The 21,559-nt window shown below is 36.5% G+C and overlaps 1 protein-coding gene across 1 annotated transcript in view; it reads right to left on the bottom strand.

The window, feature by feature from the left end:
• The window catches only part of LOC128660335 (ATP-binding cassette sub-family B member 5-like), a gene marked incomplete at its 5' end in the record, with an annotated part of 170,157 nt that overhangs the window by 136,494 nt on the left and 12,104 nt on the right, over nt 1–21,559 (bottom strand). The window contains 12 exon segments of the mRNA XM_053714134.1: nt 3,701–3,829; nt 3,831–3,872; nt 4,812–4,906; nt 4,909–5,014; nt 11,585–11,710; nt 12,998–13,108; nt 15,298–15,411; nt 18,109–18,283; nt 18,373–18,497; nt 18,605–18,776; nt 18,874–19,065; nt 20,223–20,265. Coding sequence (XP_053570109.1) covers nt 3,701–3,829; nt 3,831–3,872; nt 4,812–4,906; nt 4,909–5,014; nt 11,585–11,710; nt 12,998–13,108; nt 15,298–15,411; nt 18,109–18,283; nt 18,373–18,497; nt 18,605–18,776; nt 18,874–19,065; nt 20,223–20,265 — 1,430 coding nt within the window.

The following is a 21,559-nucleotide window of genomic DNA, read 5'->3' as shown; positions in this document are numbered from 1 at the left end:
GCTTTTATCGATGTGAAGCGGACATGATTCGAATAACGGATCATGTCCACGCACACCTTAATAAATAGGCCCCTGAGTGTTGAAAGCACTGCAGTAACTTTTTATCTGGCCCATAATCTTCTATGTAAAATATCCTTTCTACAAAGAAGGTTGCAAATTCCAATGAGGTCAATTGTGCACCATGTCCGATAACAGTTCTTTTGGATCCCTTTCCCAGCTAAAAGAAAATGTAATCACTGTAGCAGAAGTAAATTGCAATGTAAATACATCTTCAGGCCATTAACTGAAATAGTCTATTAAACTGATAACATAGTAACAGTCTGTTGGAGCATTGTCAAACGTAGTACAATGTCAATTGCAATCTCCATGTGGGAAAAGGAGAAAGCTGTTACAGTGGTGAATGTGTCACCTGTATCTTATCATGCAGATTTCAGGTAAAACAGGCTTCATTATCTGTCTCCACCTGGGAATTCATTCCTGGCTACCAATATAGATCTGATGGCCTGTATTTAGCTGTGACAACCCCTAATGAGCATGAGCAACAGGTGAATGTAAATAATACTTTTAATCAGGCAAGATAGAGAATTCTAAACCAGTGCCAAGTGTTAAATAGTTCAAAAACCTAAGACTTGCCTGAAGCTGTAGCATAAACCTTAAGAGTGCCAAAATACAGAGGGCTAATTTACAAGTGGAGCGTTACATTATCACGCGATAATTAACCAGTCTTTACAACTGGATGGTTATTGCTACCACAAGCTTGCAGTTGCAATTAGCCCTTAGAAAATTAATCAGAGGTCAGACCTCTGGCTAATATGTATAAAAATGCCCCAAAATCCCCCCAAATTACTGTGTAGTGTATTTTATTAAAAAATAAAGATGGCAGCGTCTTTATTTTTTAATAAAATTACAGCACTAGGCCGTATTTTGGGGCAAAAGTTGGTGGGAGTGGGGTGTTTGAAGAAAAATAAAATGTCACTTAAAAAGTGCCTTTACATTGTGGTCAATGGAAACTGTGAGTTCCCAGAAAATATATATGTATATGCTGATATACATATATATTTATGTGTTAATAGGCATATATACACATAGTAACACATAAATATATATGTATATAATCCTATACATAGATATTTAGCACTGCTGCCCATTGCTGTGCTACTTACCCCCCTGTGCTGAGCGAGTTCTGATGCCATGTATTATGGCATCAGAAAGAGGCTACCATAGGAGCCTATGGAAGAGCACTCTTGAACAATCTTGCATTATCATCAATAACAAATATTGAAAGTTCATGAAAGTGGAATTTCCGCATTAAAATATAAAGTCTGTTTTAGGAAGAGCAAGCAGTCTTTAGCATGCAAGTTCCTTCAATGCATGCCCAATAAACTTCAAATCCATGAAAAAATAAAAGTACAGCACACCTTTTATTCATGGGTACATACACAATAATGCACATACTAGATAAAATACACATGAGTTTATATAAGTGGATGCCTGTGGTTCTTTCAACATGTCAATCAGAACTCCTTAAGTGGTCCAAGAGGAGATCCATGGTCTACACACAACTACTGTTCACAGGTCTACTGAACACCAGTAAAGACAGCTGAATACTCGAAGCTCAGACTTAGAGTGGGACTGATTGGCATGTGGGAAAGGACTCAGGCATCCACTCATATAAAGACACACTCCCACAGTACCATGAAGTTTTCAAAGCTTTATTGGAACATACAGGTCCAGGCCATCACAGGAAACATTTTGGGTTCAATCATTTCATCATTTTTACAATTCAGTGGAGGACTCGCAGCTTTTGGCACCGGGGGACAAGTACACCAAGTGGCCCAGGTATACCAGCCACCTCTTTTAAAATACTATATTTTATATAAATAAAGAAGAAATTGGTAGTGAATCTCTGGATGTCATGTGGCTATGGGGGACTCATGCAGGGCAGCCTACAGTTATAGTAACCAGGACTTCTGTGGGTGTACAAGCACTGGGCTGGTCAGGCACAGCTCTTTAATGAGTGGGGCAATGTTGGAGCAGACAGCATAGTGTGCATATATCTATAGCTACAAATAAATACTACACACTTATATATATACAGGGTATGTTTACATGTATATATTATATACACGGTATAAATGATATACACATGCTAATAGAAATATAAAAATACACTGCTGGGTACTGCAACTTCTGCATTGGCCCCTGATTCTGTCATCAACAGCGACCTGTGGGCAATTTCCCCTCTAACCCTTGGCCCAGTCCCCACCGCTGCATTGCTTTTGCGGGACATTTTGCATAGCTTTCAAGATGCAAAGTAGAGCTACAGTTGAAATATGTTTGTTTTCAACTTTTATCCCGCTGGAGGAAATTTGTTTACTCGTGTGTGTGCTTTAACCCTGAGCCTGTACTAGAGCTTTAAGGGATCTACACTCTGTGCCTCCTGTATCCAAGTTCATTATTTTTGCTTCTGCCAGATCTGCCTCAATCTGGGTTGCAATAGTTATGTTTTTTTCTAGTAAAAATTAAAAAAGCAAGCCTTCTCTTATATGAGGCATATTTTGTTTTTTCAGTAAGCTGATCTCTAATCAATTCAGCAGCCATATTTTCAAAGTCACATAAAGCAATTAGACCTCTCAAGGTGGCAATATACTGTAGAGTCCATTTTCCTGTTTCCCTCCACATTGGCAGAATTAGCAACAATTTAGCCGCTGTGTTTATTTTTTTTCACAAAAGATATTTAACTCTATTTCAGTAAATGCAGTAGTAGTTATGTTATATAGGTGTCACTGGTATCCCTATAATAAAGGAAACCTCTGATCCCCCAGACCACCCACTGCCATTTCTCCTGTTGCCTTCTCATACTGCCCTTAACCATTACCATGACCTCTAGTCACATCATTAATTCCCTTCCTCCTATACTACACTACCAGCAAAGAAATACAATATCGATAGAGGACTATTCCAGTGCACCATCCCATCACTGAAGAGTCTCTGTAACATCTAAAACTCCTCCAATGGAAGACGCCCCTAAATAAAGTTAGAAAAATAACTCAACTACGCATTTTGGTCTACCTTAATCCTTATTTCAGTAAAGGCGATATTCAGCATTTTCCAACCACAGTGAAAATTGATACTAGTGTTCATCTTGCTCTTAGTTTTCCAGACATGTTGGGTGCTACTAAGTTACTATAAGGATGTATAAACATCTTTGAGTATTTAGCTTTTTAAAAAAAAATAAAAAAAAAAAATAATCCCTTATTGGTTAATACATTAACAAATGTAAAATTGTGGTTGAAGGACTAAGTGTTTGGGATCTTTACTCTGGCATAACAAACATAGAGGCAGGGGTGGCAGGGCATAGAAAGTAATGGGAAGGTGGGAGTGTGGTTGGTAGAGAGGAAATGCAGAGGTATTGCCTGTGACATGGAGACACAGGCACATACAGACAGCAAGTATAAAGAAGTGCCATTCCCACCAGAAATAGCTTAAGTATGATAGACTGTAGTACACACCTTCATGGATATACCTGATGCCCAAAACATCACTACTGAAAGGATTTACTCTAAAGCTATATGTTAATTTAGTAAATCAAATCATAGATCAGATGACTCACTAAGTCAAGAGTGCCTGAATTTCGGATACATAGACCTTTCTGTTGTGATGCAAAAAGGTAAATTGACCAAATAGATTAAATAATTACCTTATCTAAAGCAGCTTGTACAACAGATTCACTCTCAGTATCCAAAGCAGAGGTAGCTTCATCCATTAGAAGGATTTAGGATTTCGTACAACGCGCTCTAGCTATAGCTATTCTTTGCTTCTGACCACCCACTCAGCTGAGCTCCTCTTTCCCCAACAAGGGTTTCAAATTTCTAGAAGAGAGTTCAATTGACACAAATAATACATTTTAGTTAATGTCACAAGCAAAATAGGATGGTCATAATAATTAAGATACAGATGCAAAACTTTCTCATAGGGCAAATTTATATACAGTATATATATATATATATATATATATATATATATATATATATATATATATATATATATATAGGGCATTGTAGTGTAGCTATGTTCATGTTTTTCATATGCTCTATAATAAACCCTGATATTTTAGATTGTCAGCACTAAAATGAAATAATGGGGCCTATTTAACAATGGATCAGGTCCGACAGACCTCGCTGAATGCGGAGAGCAATACACTCTTCGTATTCAGCATACCACCAGCAGCTCTTGTGAGCTTCTGGTGCAACGCCGCCCCCTGCAGATTCGCGGCCAATCGGCCACCAGCAGGGGGGTGTCAATCAACCCTATCGTACTCGATCGGGTTCATTTGTGGCGATGTCTGCATGGAGCAGCATTATGGAGCTGCTTCATAAGCTGCTGTTTATGGTGAGCCTGCAGGCTCACCAGACGCACGGGCCCTCAAGCTCCATCCGAGCTTGATAAATGGGCCCCAATGTATTTACTTGACATTTGTATGATTGGAAAGATTTAAAATCACTACAGAACTAAAATAAAATCATACAATCTGGATTCATTAAACTTCTGTAATTCTGCAGAACTCAATGTATCTTTTAAACTATTAAAAAATAAATAAATATATATGCAATATATATGAAATTAGAAATAAATATGTTAAGCCACTCAAACAGAGTTTTAACAGTTCAGTTTCCCACTGTGTTAAACATTTCATTCCTCCCATTACTTTCTCTTTTAAGTGTCTTTGAGATCAAAGAACTTAGGGTTGAGCACTAATTTTTAATTAATTTTACAGAGACCAAATCTTTCTGAGAGTACTGAATACTTACATCAGGCAGTCTCATAATGAAATCATAGGCATTTGCTTCTTTAGCAGCTTTTTCTATTTCTTCATCAGTAACATTATCTCTACCATACTTTATATATGTTTAATTGTTGTCCCAAATAGGATAGGCTCTTGGCTAACCACACCAATAAATTCTCTGTAGTGTCTCACATTCAGTGATCGTATGTCCTGATCATCCACAGCAATCTGAAAAAATGGTTAAAATAAATATTAATGGAGATTACAAGTAGAGCGGTATTTACTGCTCCTGCTCGCATGCTAACTCTGCTTGAAGTAAGCTTTTGTGCGCATCAGGTAGCACTCATGTTACAATTTGAAAGTAAAAAGTCGCTCTCACGGTAACCCAGTGCGCGCAAGGAGCCGAACTTGGAATATCTAGATCAAGTTAATGTGTTCCCCCATAGAAGTCAATGGAGGAAAAAAGTGGAAAAACACCCTACTCTCGCACAAACACAATTGCATGTTCTTCACATAACAGAATATGTTCTATTTATTTATAAATATAGATATGATGGTATTTTCTTACTATATCTTTACCTATTTATATAGATGACTATATATAGGTATAGATATCTACAGATATATGAAGGAATATCTATTTATAAATGCTTAGAACATATTCTGTCAGGTGCAGAACATTGTAATATGAAAATATGTTTTATTATATACACAGTATAACACTTTATTAAATATATATAAATCAATGTAAATATTTGCATAGGAAATTAGCACATCTAGGCAAGTATCCCCGCTTGCTTTTCTCCAGAAATAACTCATATACAATGTTACCAATGCACAAGAGAATTCTGGGTAAGTTATGCAAATTCTCAGTTTTTTGCTTCAAAATAATACTGTTTTAACACAGTTATCATTTTAACATGATTATTACAGCAAAAACAGAAATCACTCACTAGACAGCCTGTTTCGTTCTTTTTGGAACTCATCAGTAGGAGATAGATTTCTGGTTGCTGCATTGGTGAAGCTATTTTCAAGGTTAAACCAAAATTCATTAAAATTATGGGGGAGATAAAAAACTGAAATTAAAATCCTCCATGTCTCAAAATTAAATCAATGTAAATATTTGCATAGGAAATTAGCACATCTAGGCAAGTATCCCCGCTTGCCTTTCCCCAGAAATAACTCATATACAATGTTACCAATGCACAAGAGAATTCCTGGGTAAGTTATGCAAATTAGATATGCAAGTTCTCAGTTTTTTTGCTTCAAAATAATACTGTTTTAACACAGCTATCATTTTAACAGGATTATTAAAGCAAAACCAGAAATCACTCACTAGACCAGCCTGTTTCGTTCTTTTTGGAACTCATCAGTAGGAGATAGATTTCTGATTGCTGCATTGGTGAAGCTATTTCAAGGTTAAACCAAAATTCATTAAAATTATGGGGGAGATAAAAAACTGAAATTAAAATTCTCCATGTCTCAAAATTAATCAATGTAAATATTTGCATAGGAAATTAGCACATCTAGGCAAGTATCCCCGCTTGCTTTTCCCCAGAAATAACCCATATACAATGGTACCAATGCACAAGAGAATTCTGGGTAAGTTATGCAAATTCTCAGTTTTTGCTTCAAAATAATACTGTTTTAACACAGCTATCCTTTTAACATGATTATTACAGCAAAACCAGAAATCACTCACTAGACAGCCTGTTTCGTTCTTTTTGGAACTCATCAGTAGGAGATAGATTTCTGGTTGCTGCATTGGTGAAGCTATTTTCAAGGTTAAACCAAATTCATTAAAATTATGGGGGGAGATAAAAAACTGAATTTAAAATCCTCCATGTCTCAAAATTAAAATCAATGTAAATATGTGCATAGGAAATTAGCACATCTAGGCAAGTAATAGCTTCACCAATGCAGCAACCAGAAATCTATCTCCTACTGATGAGTTCCAAACAGAATGAAACAGGCTGTCTAGTGATTGATTTCAGGTTTTGCATATCTAATTTGCATAACTTACCCAGAATTTTTTTTGCTTTGCAAGGGTTGCATTTTATAAAACAAAATAACTGTTGGTTTGTATATAAACATTTTTTTTTTTAATTTTGTTTTTTATTGTTTCCTGTGTGGATAATTAGGGGTGGGATTTTTTTCAGCTGTTTGGGCCTAGCTAGATTATAAATTTAGCACATTTACTCTGGGAGCTTGCTCTTTAAGGGTTGCTGTATTGATTCTCTGTTAAAGTAAGATTGTCTGTTTAAGTATTATAGTTAGCTAACCAAGATAGTTAGGCAAACAAGGTTTTGGGGTAACCAAGGGGAAATATATTTTATACTTTTAAGTTAAAACTTTTATTAAGAATGTGTGGAGAATCTCATTCAGTGTACAGCTTGCCACATGTTTGCATCACTGGAGCAGCCGCTTCTGGGATTATATGTTTGTGGCAAGTGTGAGCATATTGTCTCTTTAGAAACTCGTATTGGGGATCTGTAGGAACGAATTGCAACACTACATGAAATTCAGACACTTGAAAGGGAAATGGATAGGACTGAGCTGGTTGTTAATGGCTCCAGCAGTGGAATGGGGAGGATTCAGATGAGGAGACTCCAGGATGTAGCTGGGTCACAGTCAAAGGGCGAAGTAAAGGTAAGCGGAAGAGACAGGCCAGTTCTGAGCTGGTACACCCCAATAGATTTGCCAGATTAAGTGAAGATGTTGGGGATATCAGTTCAGGGGTGGCAGTGTCAGAGAGGGCTGCGTTGCCTAGTATAGTGAACAGTCCTTTAGCTGTGGAAGAGGAGCATACTATTGGTGGGCAGTCCTTCATTCATGGAAGAGGGGGGCATACAAGTCAGGGCCAGAGGCAGATGTTGGTGGTAGGAGACTCTATTATTAGGAAGGTTGATAGGGTAATTTGTCATCCAGACCCTTTACATAGAACAGTTTGCTGTCTTCCAGGGGCTCATGTTAGGCATATTGTGGAGCGTATTGATAGATTGTTAGAGGGATGTGGGTCTGATCCTGCAGTCATGGTGCATATTGGTACTAATGAAGGAATTGGTGGGAGATGGAGAGTCCTAAAATATGACTTCAGGGAGTTAGGTAGCAAGCTTAAAGCAAGGACCTCCAAAGTAATATTTTCTGAGATATTACCAGTGCTGTGTGCTAATTCAGTAAGGCAGAAGGAGTTAAGGTCTGTTAATTCATGGCTAAAAACATGGTGTAAAAATGAGGGGTTTGACTTTTTAGAACACTGGGCTGTTTTTTCACTAGGGTACAATTTGTACAGTAAGGATGGAATGCACCTGAATGACATGGGTGCAGGTGTGTTGGGGGAAAGGATGGTAGCACGTTTAGAGAACCTTTTTAAACTAGGCAAAGGGGGGAGGGTCAGTTAGAACAAAATAGAACAGAGAGATAAGTCTGTGAATATGACAATCCCTTAATATCTCAAGGAAGGGGATGACTTAGAAATGTCACATTAGAAAATATAGAGGAAAGCACACCAAGTAGCAGGAGAAAGCACATGAAATTAAATGTATGACAACAAATGCAAGAAGCATGACAGGTAAAATGCGGGAGCTGACGCTCTTAGTTGCAGAAGAGGACTATGATGTTATCAGTATAACTGAAACTTGGTGGGATGATTCACATGACTGGGCAGTTAACTTAGAGGGGTATACATTATTTAGGAGGGACAGGAATAATAAATGGGGTGGAGAATCTTGCATGGTATATTAAACCTAGCCTTCAACCTACAATAGGGGAAGATATTTATGATACAAGTGACAATGTAGAGACCCTATGGGTTGAAATAAAGAGTGGGGGGAAAAATCCTAAAAAAAATATTACTAGGAACATGCTACAAGCCTCCCAACATTAGTGACCCGAGGAAACTCACTACTTATCCAAATAGGTAAGAGGCTGCTAATAACAGTGCTGTAATTATGGGAGATTTTAACTACCCTGATATAAACTGGGCCAATGAAACTTGTAATTCAGCTATGGGGGATAGATTTTTAAATGTTCTCAGGGATAACTTCTTGTCACAATTAATAGAGGAGCCAACTAGGAGTAAAGCTATATTGGATTTAGTGCTATCAATAATACAGATATAATATCAAACATAGAAATTAAAGAACATTTGGGTAACAGTGATCATAACATGGTCACATTTGAAATCTATTTTCAAATGCAGTGTTTTAAAGGCTTAACTAAGACTTTTAATTTCAAGAAAGCAAAATTCAATGATTTAAGGAAATCAATAAATAATATAAATTGGGACAATGTATTTTCTAATAAAAATACAGAGAATAAATGGATAATATTTAAAAATGTGTTAAATAAATATACATATCAACACATACCATATGGTTATAAAAATAAAAATAAAAAAAACAAAGCCGTTATGGCTAAATAATATGTGTTAAGAGAAATTAGGAAAAAACGTAGGGCATTTAAATTATTAAAAGAAAAATAGTACAGACTCTAGCATACAATATTTATAAGGAATGTAACAAAGCATGCAAAAAAGCAATCAAATTAGCCAAAATTGAAAATGAAAAATTAATTGCCAAGGATTCTAAGTCTAACCCTAAAAGGTTCTTTAAGTACATAAATAGCAAAAAATCTAAGAAGGATAATATAGGTACATTAAAATGCGTGGAGGGTAGCATGATAAATAATGACAGGGAGAAGGCTGAGGTACTAAACCAGTTTTTTTCTTCAGTATACACAAGAGAGGAACCATTGAATGATACTTTGGAATCAGAATAGAACATGCCAGTCCATACCACTAACTGGGTTTTGTTAGAGAATATCAGGAAAAAAATGGAAAATATTAAGGTAAATAAAACTCCAGGCCCAGATGGAATACACCCAAGGGTGTTAAGGGAACTTAGCACTGTTATAGACAAACCTTTACTCTTAATTTTTCAAGACTCATTATCCTCAGGCATGGTACCCCAGGATTGGCGTAAAGCTGGATGTGGTGCCACTCTTCAAAATGGGAAGCAGGGATGATCCAGGAAGCTATAGACCAGTTAGTCTGACATCAATAGTGGGGAAGATATTTGAAGGGATTATAAGGGATTATAATTGATGAGCATATTCGTGTAAACAAGATTATGAGTTCTAATCAGCATGGCTTTAGGAGAAATAGATCATGTCAAACTAATCTAATTAGATTCTACGAGGAAGTAGTAAAAATATAGATAAAGGGGAATCAGTTGATGTGATATACTTAGATTTTGCAAAGGCATTTGATACAGTGCCACATGAGAGATTAATGCACAAAATAAAGGGACTGGGAATAGCTGAAAATGTTAGCTCATGGATAAATAACTGGATAAAAGATAGGGAGTAACGAGTAGTAGTAAATGGATCATACTAAGATTGGACAAAGGTAATCAATGGTGTCCCCCAGGGATCAGTACTGGGCCCTGTTCTTTTTAATATTTTTATAAATGACTTGGAGCAAGGATTAAATAGCGACATCTCTATTTTTGCAGATGATACTAAGTTAAGTAAGGTCATAAGGTCAGAGCAGGACGAACTCTCTTTACAAAGGGATTTGCTAAAATTAGAACTATGGGCAAGTGAATGGAAAATGAGATTTAATACGGAAAAATGCAAGGTTCTACCTTTTGGAAGTAAAAATAAGCAGGCTACATATTTTTTAAATGGGACAAGACTTAGCCAAACACAGGAGGAAAGGGATTTGGGAGTAGTAATAGATAACAAGCTAAAGATGGGTGCACAATGCAGGGCAGCGGCTCAAAGGCTAATAAGATACTAGCATGTATTAAAAGAGGCATTGATTCAAGGGAGGAAAGCATAATTCTGTCATTATATAAAGCCCTGGTAAGGACCTCACCTTGAGTTTGGAGTGCAGTTCCTGGGGGACCAATTGCTAAGAAAGATATTGCAGAACTCGAAAAAGTTCAGAGAAGGGCCACAAAAGCTAATAAGGGGATTGGAGAAATTAACCTTTGAGGAGAGGCTAGCCAAACTGGGCTGTTTTCTTTAGAAAAAAGGGCGCTTGAGAGGTGACATGATTACTTTATATAAAATATTCAAGGCCCATAATACAGAGATGGCAGAAGCTCTGTTTATTCCAAGAAAATTGTTTCTGACAAGAGGTCATAATTTAAGGTTGGAGGAAAGGAGATTTAATCTCCTGCAACGGAAACGTTTTTTCACTGTAAGAGCAATAAAATTGTGGAACTCATTACCAAAGGAGGTAGTGAATGCCAATACCATAGATACATTTAAAAATAGTCTGGATACATTTCTGTATATAAACAAAATACATGGATATGGATTGCTAGTATTAAATGGGTCACATTTTAATGGGGTTATTTAAGCTTAACTGGAGCTTTTTGTAAGTATTTTAGATTTGTATAGGTTGAACTCGATGGACTTCAGTCTTTTTTCAACCTTATCTACTATGTTACTATGTTACTATGTTAATTCTCTTGTGCATTGGTTACATTGTATATGAGTTATTTCTGGGGAAAGCAAGCAGGGATACTTGCCTATATGTGCTAATTTCCTATGCAAATATTTACATTGATTTAATTTTCTCTCTATCCTGACGTGTGTTAACTTGTGCTTAAGCGGTCGCATTTACTTTCTACTTGTAATACAGGCGCTACACCCGACGTGCACAAAAGCTGCAATAAACCGGATATTGATTGTCCGCTACTGTTACCGTGCCACTTATAATATCGCCCTAATTGTTAATTTTTTAAACACATCAAAATGTATCTTATGGGAAACAAATTAGTATTTTACCATTCCCTCTTGTGGATCATACAGTCTCTGCAGAAGCTGAACTGTTGTGCTTTTTCCACATCCACTTTGTCCAACTAATGCCACCGTTTGTCCTGCTTTAACTGTTAAGTTAAGTCCCTTTAAAACCTTTAAAAGCAAAAATATGAAATACCTTGCAGTTCAAAATGTTTTTTATGAACTGTGACAGAACCAATTCACATGAACAGACATAAAATAACTCCTATATAAATATTATAAGATTAAAAATTATTACTGTGTATGAAAATATTGTGAGATATGTACAAACTCAGGGCATGATTCTAAAAACCTTTCCAGGCTAGATGTGTTTTTCTATACTGCCACTTGTAGGAGCAGCCCTCATGGAATTCTATAGAAAAGGGGGGCTGTCCCTGCGAGTGGCGAGATGCCTCCCTTAGAAATAATGTGAGCTCTCTGGTATGTAAAAGTTCTCAATGGAGGACAAAGTACACAGGCAAATTTGAATATTACATTTAAAAAACACAGTATTAGACTAGAAATACCATTTTGAATTTGAATATGACATTCAAATTCGAATGTAGCATTCAAATTCGAATATTGCATTTATTAAACACAGTTGTAGACTAGAAATACTATTTCGAATTCGAATGTTACATTCTAATTCGAATATTACATTTCAAAATTGAATGAATACATAGCTAAACATTCTATTACTTGAACGAATATTTTCGAATTTTTTTGAAAAATTTGAAAACAAAAATTTGAAAATAGAGTGTTAGAATGTTATATAAATTCGAAATTCGATTTGAATGAATTAATGTATCAAGATTCGTTTTAAATTTCGAATGTTTAGAAACATTCACCCATCCCTACTGACGAGCAATCTTAGAGAATCTCACCAGCCCAGAAACCTTTAGATAACTGGGATCTCAGTTTGAATAATGTATATTTTCCAACATGAAACAAATAAAATTTCATTATGACATTAACCTCTTTACAATAATTTAATGGTGTATTATATAAAAAATTGCATTAGATTATAATGTGAAAATTTGATTTGTATACTTATTTGAAAGAGGATAATTTCTCATAAGGGTTATTTTGCAATTCTATGTGTGTTGTATGTTATCTGTAGAAGATAGAGCTAGAGATTGGAGCTGCAATCCTAGTATAAATTACATTTATTTAGTAGTTTATAAACATGACAGGGGCATATTAACAGTCACTGGAATCATGAGATACTCTCTGTATAGTTTGAGGGGATAAAAGAAGATTGAAAGAACCTCATCCCCATTTTTACATTGTAAAAGATCCCTGACCACCGTTTCTCACAATGTATGCCTCATTGGTTCAGTGTAATGCAAAAAACATATATTAATAAATACAATAAAATACATTTAATCAATGCCACAAACACATATAGCTATTTCTCACCTGAACATTTGGTCTTGAAGGATAACTAAAACAGACATTTTTAAATTCCACGTTTCCCTTTATATTATCCGGCTTATATCCATCTCTTGAAAAACTATCAATAGTAGACTTCTGAAAACCACCAGAAAAATTAAGTATATTAACCAGAGTTAATGGGCAAGGTGTGATCAGTTTTGTTGACTGTATTTTCTTTTTTTTAAGATAACATTAGTATTTATAATAGGCATGGTCCAGAAATATGAACAGTATGGGGTAGATTCTCATGTTTCCAATACACTTATTGCACACACACAGTTAAGGGTTTTCTCATTTTAAGCTATCACAATCCATTAAGAAAGCCTTACTTTTTTGTCATTCAGGATGGCTTCTTACTGAGCCAGATATTATCCATTAGGAAGCCTCCCAAACACTATTCCAATATGCTTGAAAAGATTTAATGAGTGATTATTTTTTGCATGAAATTTTTCCACTAACATTTTCACTTGCACACAGCTGTTTAAAATACATAGGGGCATATTTATCAAGCTCCAAATGGAGCTTGATGCCCTGTGTTTCTGGCGAGCCTGCAGGCTTACCAGAAACAGCAGTTATGAAGCAGCGGTCACAAAGACCGCTGCTCCATAACCTGTCCGCCTGCTCTGAGCAGGCAGACAGACATCACCAGAAATCAACCCGATTGAGTACAATCAGGTTAATTGACACCCCCTGCTGGCGGCCTATTGGCCGCGAGTCTGCAGGGGGTGGCGTTTCACCAGCAGCTCTTGTGAGCTGCTGGTGCAATGCTGATTATGGCGAGCGTATTGCTCGCCGTATTCAGCGAGGTCTGGTGGACCTGATCCCCACTGTCGGATCAGGTCCGCCAGACTTTCTTAAATATGCCCCATAGTGTAAGCTATGAAGTGATTAATATGATAATGCTTACTGTTCAATAACCAAACGGTAAGTGCATGCCAATGACAACACTTTACATATTTATGTATATCCTTTTTGCTCTTGGTCCTAACAACAATATTTATTATTGACTGCCTGACAGAGCTGCAGTACAGTATATAGAAATGTATTTTAGTTCTTTCTGGATACCAGGGGGTTAAACAACACTGACCCCTCACTGTGTTAACCTCTAACATAATTAACCTTCACATCATCCATATCTATTCCCCACAAAAACTTCCAACCAAGTTAACCCCTAAACCAGGGTCGCCTCCAAGGGGGGGCATTGGGGGGCAATGCCCACCCAAATGGAATGCTGTGCCCCCTCAAAAAATATTGATATGATCATACGCTTTAAAAATAATAAATAAAATAATGAATTGTTATGTAATGCTGCATAGCTAAATCTAATCTACAAAATTAACAGTACCTGAAAGCCTAGTATCCTCACTGCTATTGCAAAGAAAGGGATTCATTGCATTGGGGGGTTTGGGGTGCATGGCAGTTTAGGGGACATGATTGAGATTTGAGAATGAGTTTAAGGGTTTTGGATCATGGTGATTAAGGAGTGAATTGTTTTTAAGGAGTTATTGCACTGGGGGTCTCAAGTTTAATGGCTCTGTTTTAGTGCACTGCATAGGATGTAGACTTCATTCTTTTACCGAGTGATTTAGCACATATTCTCCAAATGGTAATGGTGGGGGATAAGCCAGCAAGAAACTAAACTTTCCTTCAGAATATGTAGGTCTGCTCTTATTTTTACTCTCATACATGCTTTGTAAATGTGTGCCCCCTACTGAAAAGAAAATGCCCCCATTTAATTCATTCTGGAGCTGACCCTGCCCTAAACCATCAGCATCCCTACCACTGACAGACACCATAATCTAATAAACCTCTAAACAATTAGTATAAGAAACCCTAATGTATATAGTCAATAAATCTCCAGCCTTCCCCACTGCAAGATACCCCAAAACAACCAGCTTTGCCAAACTGCTAGGCCCTCTCAATTAATAAGAGCAGACCTCCTAATTCTTATCTCACTCACTCTATATGCAAAAGAAATGGTTAGGTATTTAAATGTGCATTTTAGGTGGCGATTTTTAATGAACAAAACCAAATATTTTAATTGCAAAAAATAAATCTCATGAAGAAAATTCCAATACATTCAATATACAACTTATTCAAAACAACAGAATGTAATAGCAAAACTGGTCTTTTTGTTTATTGCTAAACATCGCTTTTAAAGGAAGAAAAAACATATCCACTGGAATTACAGTTCTTTTATTACAAACATTATATACAATTTGTATTCTTTTTAAAATAAAATTTCATGAGATAGATGTGTGGAATAATGTTGTAATTTTATTTACCTGATCAATTACATTAAAAATATCATAAGCAGCACCCCTAGCAACAGAAAATGCTTCAAAGTGGGAAGATGCTTGACCAATGCAATAACTGCTGAGGACAACATTAAAGAAAATCTGGAGAAAGAAACAACAAATTAATAAAATTACAATTTTATATTTCTTTAATTGTATTTACTCTATGGGGCCCATTTATGAAGCTCCGAACGGAGCTTGTGGGCCAGTGTTTCTGGCGAGACTCACCAGAAACACCAGTTATGAAGCTGCTGCTCCATAACCCTGTCCTCCTGCTCTGATGAGGCGGACAGGAATCGCCGGAAATCAACCTGATCGAGTACGATCGGGTTGATTGACACCTCCCTGCTGGCCAAGAGTCAGCAGGGGGCGGCGTTGCACCAGTAGCACTGTCGGATCAGGTCCGCAAGACCTTTAATAAATAGGCCCCTGTATGTTAATCTGTTAAAATAAAGATGCAATTAAAAACAATAAAAAGTAGGGTTTTTCTGTCCTTAATAAAAATCATTCCAAATAATGTATCCAGCACTCACACATCAACTAGCTGGATGTGCATAAAGCTCTGCTGGCCACTGCAAAAACTAAACTCTCTTAAACCAACAGTTCATAAATGAGAAGCACATCCAATGTTGCTGAATTAAGGTTTATTCACATAGAAAAATAGCCTCACAAAAACATAAGCAACGTTTTAGGACTCAACCCTTCCTTATCCTTATAGGCAAAATGCTGCTCATTTATGAACTGTTGTCTCTATAAAAATCCTGACAATCTGTAGGTGACTGTGCTACAATAGTCAGTGGGGGTCACACAATGCCCCTCACCAAAGCTCTACCATAGACCCTATTCTTAGTCCTACCATGTATATTTTTTCACAACTGGGCAGTCATTTAAACCTTTGGCTGCCAGTAACATAGAAATCACTAATTGTACCTCCTTGTTTACCTGTAACACATGTAAACAATATAGATTGGTAAATAGTAGAGATTGGTAAACAACAAAGATTAGAACTCCTTGACTACCCTTCACCGTTTTTTGTTCTATATTTGTAATACATTGAGGCAAAGGGGTATATTTATCATTGTGGAAGCGGACATGATCTGATATAGCGGATCATGTCTGCTGCACATCGATAAATGCTGACAACATACGCTCTCTGCATTTATCATTGCACCAGCAGTTCTTGTGAACTGCTGGTGCAATGCCGGCCCCTGCAGATTTGCGACCAATCGGCCACTAGCAGGGGGTGTCAATTAACCCGATCGTATTTGATCGGGTTAATTTCTGTACGTCTCCTCAGAGCAGGCGAACAGGTTATGGAGCAGCGGTCTTGCTAAATATGCCCCATAGAATACATTATACAGTTAAAAAAATGGACATTTAAGTGCACAGAATTTTTGTAAAGATTTTACTGGACAGCCTGCTAAAATACTGGACACAGTTATATGCAGTTGATTGCTAACTACAGTCCAAAAAAAGCTGAACTGGACTTTGTTAAAGGGGCAGTCTAGTCAAAATTAAACGCTCATGATTCAGATAAGGCATGATATTTTAAACAACTTTCCAAATTAATTTTATCATCAAATTTGCTTTGTTCCCTTGGTGGTAGTTTTGAAAAGCTAAACCTGCTAGGCTCAAACTGATTTCTGAAACAGTTGAAAACCGACTCATAGCTCAGAGCATTTTTAAAGTTTTTCACAGTTAGACAATACTAGTTGATGTGTGTCATATAGACAACATTGTGCTCACTCCCGTGGAGATATTTAGGAGTCTGCACTGATTGGCTAAACTGCATGTCTGTCAAAAACATTGAGATGAGGGGGCAGTCTGCAGAGGCTTAAAAACAAGATCATCACCGAGGTAATATGTGTATTAATATATCTGTGTTGGTTATGCAAAACTGGGGAGTGGTTTATAAAGGGATTCTCTATCTTTTTAAACAATAACAATTCTTGAGTAGACTGTCCCTTTAAGAGTTTATGACTTGTTATATAGCTTTAGGGAGGATTCAGTGATATATTGTGATGGAGGAATTGATACACTGAATAAAATCTAAACAAATACAATAAACATACTGCAAGTTATTTTAATTTCTAGGAAGAGTATATACGTCTAAGCAGAAAATTAAAATTCAAAAGGTCTTCTTTTCTATAGGAAAATGTACAGACTAGACTGACATTCTTGTTTATGTGCTAGCAAAATCTATGTTCTTAATTATGAGTAAAGACTACATAATTAATAGTGACTAAAAAAGATCCCAATTGCTATGGAGGTCATTGCAAACCAGTAAAGTAGTTTATTGATTATTGTTACAGAACCACTAAATGCAGTAGAATGTCATCAAGTGCATAATAAAACAACAATGCAATAGCATAGTCTGAATCTTAAACGAGCAGCAGATGTTTTTCAATTTGCTGGCCCCTGTATCATGTGACAGCTAGCAGCCAAACACAGACCAATATATATGTGTATATTTGTACACTGTGAACTCTTGCAAATGCTCAGCAATAGCTGGTTCCATCAGAAAGAGTGAATATAAAAAGACGTTAAAAAATGTGATAATGACTTTAGAAAAGATTAATATAATTTATCATTTTCCAAAACATAATTGCTGATATATATCATGAATACATAGCAAAAATAAATGTCCCTGTAAAAAAACATTGTTTAGGTGATACTGTGTTTGAAACTCATTGAGGCTTGTTTCATCTTATCTTTTCTAGCTGATCACCAGTGGGCAATCCTTCCATTACCATAAATGTAGTTAAATTTACCAGAAGCACATAGACGTGTTAGACTTACCATGAAGACATTACCAATTGTATAGCCATTTTCGTATAAAACTAAGGTTGCACCATACCAGAAGCCAAGTCCATAGGAATCGTAAATAATAAATAACATGAGGCCAAGCGCTAGCTGAGAAGCAACAGCTTTCTTTATACCAATTTTTTTGGCCTCTCCTAAATTGTTTGTGTATCTGAAAAACAAAAAACAGTTGAACATAAAACATAAAATGAACATATTTAACACAAACAAACCCTGAACATATCAAAGCCAAATGCAAACCTTTGTATTTCTTTGTCCTGTCCACCAAAGGCCACAACAGTGCGTATAGATGAGAGCACTTCTTCAGCCACTGCCCCGGCTTTAGCATAAGCTGAAAGTTCCTTACTTGTCAATGAGACAATCATCTGTAATAAAAAAATGCTAATGAATAAATATAAGAAATAAATACATAATTAAATCTGTTTTAACGTCATGTTTTACAGTATAAATCTGAAGACCCATAATCCCTTACCTTAGAGCATATTGCTGTTGATATTGCTACAAGTGGACTTGTAGCCATCATAACTAATGTGAGCTTCCACCCATACGCTAGAGAAATGATTACACCTGATAGACATGTTGAAATATTTTGGAAAAGATGACCAACTTTGTCTCCAATTCCGTCATTGATTTTATTTATGTCTCTAGTAAAAAAATAAAATTTAAAAAAAACATGATATCAGCAATTATACAAAGCAAATTATTATGTTTTACAAATAAAAGGTAATAGAGGTTTCTTACTCAGTAAGGCGAGTGTTTAGTTCTCCAGATTTAGTGACATCAAACCAGCTCATGTCTTTAGACAATACTGAATGGAAAAAAGCTTCCCTCATTTTTCTGGTCTGCCTGGCAGCAGCCAACACCCAAAATGAAACTTGCACATAACCACAAAGTAGAACACCTGCTGCTATACCTACATAATATAAGGAGAACCTGTGGAGTTAAAAGATATACATGAAAAAGTTACTTATATTGTAGTAAATAAGACAGCAACAAAATAAAGATGTGTGTAGTAAGGATTGTAATACTGATTTGAATGTTAATTACAATTGCAAATAATTAATTGCATATACATTAAACTATCAGCAGTTGCAATCTGTTATTTCAGTTGGTTATGTTATGACCAGACAAACTAATTGTGAATTAAAATGTAATGCTCCTCTCTGTCCTCCCTCTTAAACGTCTCCCTATGACCTCTCTACCTCTCCTCTTTCACTCCCATCCTTCTTTTCCTATGCTCTCCCTTCTCTCTTTATCCTCTCTTCATTTTCTGCTGCTGTCTCTCTTCCTCTCTCTTCCTCTCCGTTATTTGCTGCTCTGTCTCTTCCTCTTCTCTCGCTTCCTCCCTTATCAATCTCCCCCCTTATATCTCTCTTTACTTTCTTCACTCTCCATCTTTATTCCATCTCTCTCACTCCTCCTTTCTTTCTCTCCTCCAACTTGCTTCCTATCACTTTTCTTTCTCCACCACCCTCTCTAGTTCTTCATTCTCGTTTTCTCCCAACCCTCCATTATCTCCTTTTAACTCTAATATCTTTCTAAAGCCTCATTGGCACAAATTAACTCTAAAACATAATTTATTATCTAACTAAAAAGGGGGGAGTTAAGTCCTGCAGCCAGGGGTGGCAGAAGTATCATTGTTTGGAGAAAGATAATAACTAAAATCTTGTCTATTTACTGAATGCCAAGTGTCTATAATGCCAGAGTTAGTATTCATTTAAAGGTACCAAAGTATTGAAAGTCACTGTCTTTAATAGGACAGTGTCCTGTGAACCTAGTTTCTCTTATTGTTTTTTCCAAATACTTGCTATATCAGTAATAGAGTATTAAACCTATGTAAATAGCCTCCTTTTAGATACATTTTAATCTCTATATATGCACAACGGCCAAGACTTAGGTACCAAAAACCTTTTCAGTATAGGTATAGGTAACAGTTTCAACAGTCAAGAGCAGCTATTTTAATTGAGAAAAAAAGGTAAAGGAACTTTACTTTTGTAAACAACTTAATACACTCCAGCAGGTAAAATGGATAACTAAGAACATGTTAAAGTACAATACAGAACAGCTACAAAAAAAACATATGAACTTACATCACCATTTGTTCTTCTAAAGGTTTAAACTTTGAGCATTCAGCTGCAAGTTAAAAAAAATAATGAATTATATAGTTTTAATCAATTAAATATAATTAGAAAAATATTATAACATTTGTATACAACCAATTTATGCATACATTTTAAAAAAAATTTTAGAATTAGGTCAAAAATAATTTGTGATCAAGGTTGCTGAATTAAGTTATCCAAAATCATATGAAAACCAATGTGAAAGTTGTTTTCCTATAGATCAAATAATGTTGATACGGGGTCTCAATGCAAAATGCATTTTAATGTCAAATCTGCTTGAACCCGGCTTGAATGCAGTCTCACTGCAAAAACATTTTTAGCTTGATGCTCTGCTCTAGCCCCTCCCACCCTCCAATTTGCATTTAAAGGGACATTGTGGACACCAGGTTAACCACCCTGCTACTAGCTCACTTGTTTGGCATAGAAAAGGGTTAACAGGGCCCTATCCACTTTAATCAATCTGTCACAGTTTAGCCACTCAAGGCAAGCCTGGACTTAGTTCAGTGGGTGTAAAATGCCCAAACTTCCCTTTAATGTCACACCCACACCTAAACTATCTCTAGTTGCCAACACTTAAGATTTATTATATGGAAATCTTAAGGAAAACCCAAACTAACATACAATTTAGCAAAACAATAATCTAATATTAGACTAAAGGCTAAAAATTATGCACAGCAAATGATTAATAAAAAATATGTTAACAAATAGAATTATACACAAGCAAACAGTTTTAAAAATAAAAAGGAAAAATAACAGACCTAATACTTTTCTAGCTTTAGATGTCTGTGCCAGAAGACATTGGGGCCTAGTTATCAAGCCGTCAACCTCAAATACGCTGGAATTCCGCAGTGTATTGTGTGGCGAGGCTGATTCGCCTTTTATATCAAAGGCTCGAGACCGGCAAAAAGTAAATTTTGTGACGTAAACTTCGATCCGCCGGACTCAGTCCGACACAGATCGATTCTTACGTCACTCCAGATGTTCCGCACACAAGTGCGGCACAATCTCACTACTTTTGCTAGTTATCAAAAAAACTAGCAGGTACGCTCGGCACTTTTACGGCCCAGCGTACCTGGTTTTCAAACCGCCACCCCTGGAGGTGGCGGATCCCATAGGAATAAATGGAGTCTGACCATAGCGAAAGTACAAGTTCGCTGCTGACAGACATCCCATTGATTCCTATGGGGAGGCTTGTCTACACCTAACACCTAACATGTACCCCGAGTCAAAACCACCGCTAATCTGACCCCCCCCCTACACCGCCGCAACTAAATAAAGTTATTACCCCCTCAACCGCCGCTCCCGGA

The sequence above is a fragment of the Bombina bombina genome, chromosome 5 (genome assembly GCF_027579735.1).
Source record: "Bombina bombina isolate aBomBom1 chromosome 5, aBomBom1.pri, whole genome shotgun sequence".
NCBI lineage: Eukaryota > Metazoa > Chordata > Amphibia > Anura > Bombinatoridae > Bombina > Bombina bombina.
This window is presented reverse-complemented; position numbering and strand designations above follow the sequence as displayed.